This window comes from Monoraphidium neglectum (assembly GCF_000611645.1).
Source record: "Monoraphidium neglectum strain SAG 48.87 unplaced genomic scaffold scaffold00413, whole genome shotgun sequence".
NCBI lineage: Eukaryota > Viridiplantae > Chlorophyta > Chlorophyceae > Sphaeropleales > Selenastraceae > Monoraphidium > Monoraphidium neglectum.
This window is the reverse complement of record NW_014013215.1, coordinates 24509-28719: the sequence shown is the minus strand read 5'-3', so window position 1 is coordinate 28719 and position 4211 is coordinate 24509. Positions and strand designations below refer to the sequence as shown.

The following is a 4211-nucleotide window of genomic DNA, read 5'->3' as shown; positions in this document are numbered from 1 at the left end:
TCATCATCATCACTCCGCCTTCACGACACTTGGACGCCCCCCCTTGCTGCCAAGTGCAGCCGCGTCCAACATGCTGCACCGGACCAGGAAGAAGTGCTGGCAGCAATGGCCGGCCTCATGAGCCGCACCGCTGCTTTTGTGGCCCTTTTGGCGGTGTCCTCCCAGGCTACCCAGGCCTGCCTCAGCGATGTCCTGCTCAACAGGCTTGATGCAGACAACAACGATGACGTCAGCTTGTTGCAGGCAGACGTCGAGGGCTCAAGGCAACAAGCGAGCGCTGCAGCAGCGGTGGGGGCTGCAGGGAACGAGGCCGGCCCGGGTGAAACTGGATCCGCTGAACAGCAGCAGCAGCAGCAGCGGCGGCGGCGGCGGCGGCGGCGGCGGCGGCGGCAGCAGCAGCAGCAGCAGCAGCAGCAGCAGCAGCAGCAGCCGCCTCCCGAGCACTTTGAATGGGCGGTGCGGCAGCTGGCGCTGGACGCACAGCAGGTGAGGCGTAGAGCGGGTCGGCAATACGACATTGTGAGGGGCTCATTGATCACACACCTGACTTGCCTTTCATGCCTTTCATACTTTCCTTCACGCGATTGCAGAGAGGCGCACACATGCACGCGCTCAAGTATGCGAACGCGCATGCAATGCACGCCTCCGCTGCATTGACAAATGGCATGCGGAGGTGCTCGCTTACAAGCACACACACTCACATCACTTTTACACACACAGGCACAACCACTTTCACATGCACCCGCACGCGCGAACACACCTTCCCAGGAGGATGACATCTTCGCCCTCCTGGGCCTAGCCCAGAACCGCATCCTCAGACTGCTCGCCCGCCGCGAAGCCCTGTCCACCGCCCACGCTGCCACGGAGGCCGTCAACACTGCGCGTCAGGAGGAGCTGCTGCGGGACCTGACTGCGGTGCAGTCCGCATACCAGGCGCGGGTCCAGGGCGGGTGCGATGGGTGGCCGGTTGGGGCACGGCTGATTAGTGGTCGAGCTGCACGCATTTGGCCCACTCGAGGCTCGCTGCTTGTCTCTGCATCAAGCAGCCTCACTTGGCTAGCGGCCCATGGTGCCAAGGCTGGGGGATGCCGACTGCGCAAGGCCTTGCGATGCGGCTTGTTGAGAGCTGCGACACTTGAGGCGACTGGGCATGCTGAGCCCAACACCGCGCCGCGCTCGATCACTGGCAGGTGACGTCCATCGTGTTTCTGCTGGCCTTTTCCAGCATGCTGCGGCCGGAGCAGTACTGCGCCTGGATGGCTGCCTCCTGGCCCTGGGCGCCCAGCCTGGCGTCGCTCAGGGCCACGCTACTTGAGGGACGCCTCGGCGCGCGGCGCGAGCAGGGGGCACCGTCAGGGCCGCCAAAGCGGCGGCGCGGGCGGCCAAGGAAAGTGCGCCCGCCCCAGGATGATACGCCGGCAAGCAATGACGAAGTTGACGCTGGTGGGACGGACGACCCGGGGCTTTGAATCAGCGGCGTCTCAATACACCGTCAGCATTGCTGGGCGACCGCGGCATCATCGGCGGCGGGGTCGCAGCTTTGAAAAGCAGACAAGCCTGCAATTTCTAGACAATGCATAGTTCACATTTTTTTTGGGTGATGAGCCGAACTGCACCCCATCATGCTCTGTACAGCAATTGCCCGTGGTTGGGTTGCTCAGCTCTTGCAGGGGACGCATGCGAAAAGTGCCAGGCTGGGGTTAGTTGGCACACACCATGAGGTAGACAAGGCACTTGACAGTCTCAACACTACAGCCTGTGCTCTCGCCGCCATAAGGCCGCCTCCAAAGGCGGATGCTGGTATTCTAGGCCCATTCGACCGGCATAGACCAAGGCAGAGCGGGCAACTTGATCAGCAGCCCCTCAGGGTTTCTTGGGCTTTTTGTTGCTTGAGGGAAGTCACCCAGCAACAACCCTGTTTTATTGTGGACTGATTGTGGGTTTGCCGCTCTGTGCACATTGACACGGGCGCATTTGGAGGGCCCAGAGCCCAAGACAAGCTTTTGTCTGAGCACAATACTGGTGGTTGTTTGTGTATGTGCATTGGTGTGTGTGTTGGGTTATGTAATGGTGTGTGTATGCGTGTGTTTATTGGTGTGTGTGTGTGTGTGTGTGTGTGTGTGTGTGTGTGTGTGTGTGTGTGTGTTCGCACGCGCACATGCGTGCATGTGCACCACTGCTATCAGATCGCATGCAGGCCGCTGCAACGATACACCTAACGCGTAACGCTACCAGGCAAATGCCATCCTTCAATCAATGTGTTGCCCTCACTTGCTAGCGAAGCGCACCGACCGGGGTTCCCGCTTCAGCAGCAGTTTTAGTTTGCGAACAGCAAATCCTGCATCGCAGCAGTAGGCAGGCCTGCTATTTTCCAAGGCTCTCACCACCACCATGCATGCCTACCTCTACCCCAGCACCAAAGAAAGCAAACAAAGAGAAAAAGCCGAAAAACCTCTGGAGGGGCCACAAACACCATCGTCTGCTGCACCGCCTGCATCATTTGGTGTGTTGAGGGTGCAAGTCTCCTGGTGAGCGCATCCGCTGCGCTATGGGTGTCACTTGGACCTTCCACAATATGCTTGCTGCAAGCAAACGGCCTGGACACGCTCCTGAGTACATGCCCAGGCGCACACACCCACCACATTACAGGTGCACTTGCACTCACATACGCTCGCTAATCTAGGGAAGCTCGTGTGCACGAGCGCTTGCGCGCGCACACACGCATACACACACGGGTGAGTGTGGGTGTGGGGGTCACGCGCACGGATTGGCCTGGAGCGGCCTCTGGCCAAGCTGCTTGGGGCCCAGCTGGCAGGCAGGTTGCAATGCTACTCACTCCAGCAGCTGGCTGGCCTAGCTAGCTTCTAGGAGGCATGCATCCTGAGTGGGTCTGTGGCGTACTGAATTTGCGCTCCGAAGCGCCAGTGCAAGTCCAAAACAGGAAGTTGAAATCAAGCAAATGACAATGATAGAGACACCACAACCAGGATTCCAGCACTATTGTGGCATGAGGGTGGCGTGATAAGTCAATGCAGGCCCGGGAAACATCTAGAGTGGGTCCAATCATCTGAAACCTCATCTATCCATCCTGTGATGTGAGACTACGAATCCATCCATCCATCCATCCATCCATCCATGCATCCATGCGCATATCAATGAAGCATAAAATGGTCAGACGCTGCTGTCAGTTGTGTAGTGTTTGCATGATGTGCTCTGACTGCGCGCCACCACTCGCTAGTGTTGCTGCCAGCCGGCGGCGGTGCAGCCAAAATCACGGACGATCACTCTGTCAACAGGCAGCCCTGAGCCCGCCCCGCCTCGCGCCGGGCTCACGCCATGTCCCCGGCCTGGCGATCACCCGTTTCATGGCCACCCCTGGTGTCACCAGCGTCTGGCGGCGACGATGGCGCGTGCTCGTGCAGCGGCGCAAACCCTCCACCCCCAGGCGGCACAAAGCTCGAGCCAGGGACGTCCCACACAGGCGCGCTGCTTGCACCGCCGCCGATCCGGCTGCTGCCAGGCCGTGAGCCCTCTGCGGCCGCTGTTGCCTGCTGCTGCTGCGGCTGCTGCTGCTCACTAGGTGCTGGGTCGGCGTACGCCTTTGTCCATGCGTAGAGCAGGAGGGAGCGGCTCTTGGCGGCCAGGCTGTCGGAGCCCCCAGGGCGGGAGGAGGGTCCCAGGGTGCTGGCGCGCCCCAGGTCAGGCTGGCTGATGCCTGCGCAGGTTGCTGGCAGGGTTCGATGCCGGGGCAGCGCGCGAAGGATAAGTGTGGCACGAATGGCAGGTGCAACGTTCCACATCTTGAGAGGAAACGTTACGCCGGTGCGCACCGCAACGGGTTGCATCCCACAGTGGCAGTTTTGCAATGTTTGCCGGTGGCTCAAGCGCTCCGCTCTGCGGCGACAAAGTGAGCCCCGGCTGGCAACTTGGGCAGCAACATCAAGTGCACCCTGGACGGTCACCCACCTGTACGGCTGGCGCGCTCCAGGCCGCGACTGGTGCGGTCGAGCGGCCGGCTGGTGCGGTCCAGGGACGCCCCCAGGCCGCGGCTGCTGATGGTGGCGAGTGACCGGCTGGTGCGCTCCAGGCCGCGGCTGACGCGCGCCAGGGCGGCCTGCCCCCCGCGGGCTGCGGCGTCTGCGACGGCCTTGGCGGGCTTGCGTAGCAGGGAGGTCATCAGGACGCTGATGATGGGGGCCACACTGGGGGTT

The 4211-nt window shown here is 61.5% G+C and overlaps 2 protein-coding genes across 2 annotated transcripts in view; one reads left to right on the top strand and one right to left on the bottom strand.

Moving 5' to 3' along the window:
- Nucleotides 1-1190: 1190 nt before the first annotated feature.
- On the top strand, nucleotides 1191-1469 carry MNEG_3326 (hypothetical protein; the record flags this gene model as incomplete). Its single annotated transcript, XM_014048201.1, has 1 exon — nucleotides 1191-1469. A coding segment is annotated over one exon (279 nt), but the record flags the coding sequence as incomplete, so codon positions are not given.
- Nucleotides 1470-3958: 2489 nt separating this feature from the next.
- The window catches only part of MNEG_3325 (hypothetical protein), a gene marked incomplete at both ends in the record, with an annotated part of 6441 nt that continues 6188 nt past the window's right edge, over nucleotides 3959-4211 (bottom strand). Inside the window, one exon of the mRNA XM_014048200.1 lies at nucleotides 3959-4202. Within this exon, the coding sequence (XP_013903654.1) occupies nucleotides 3959-4202 (244 nt within the window). The remainder of the gene's footprint in view (nucleotides 4203-4211) is intronic.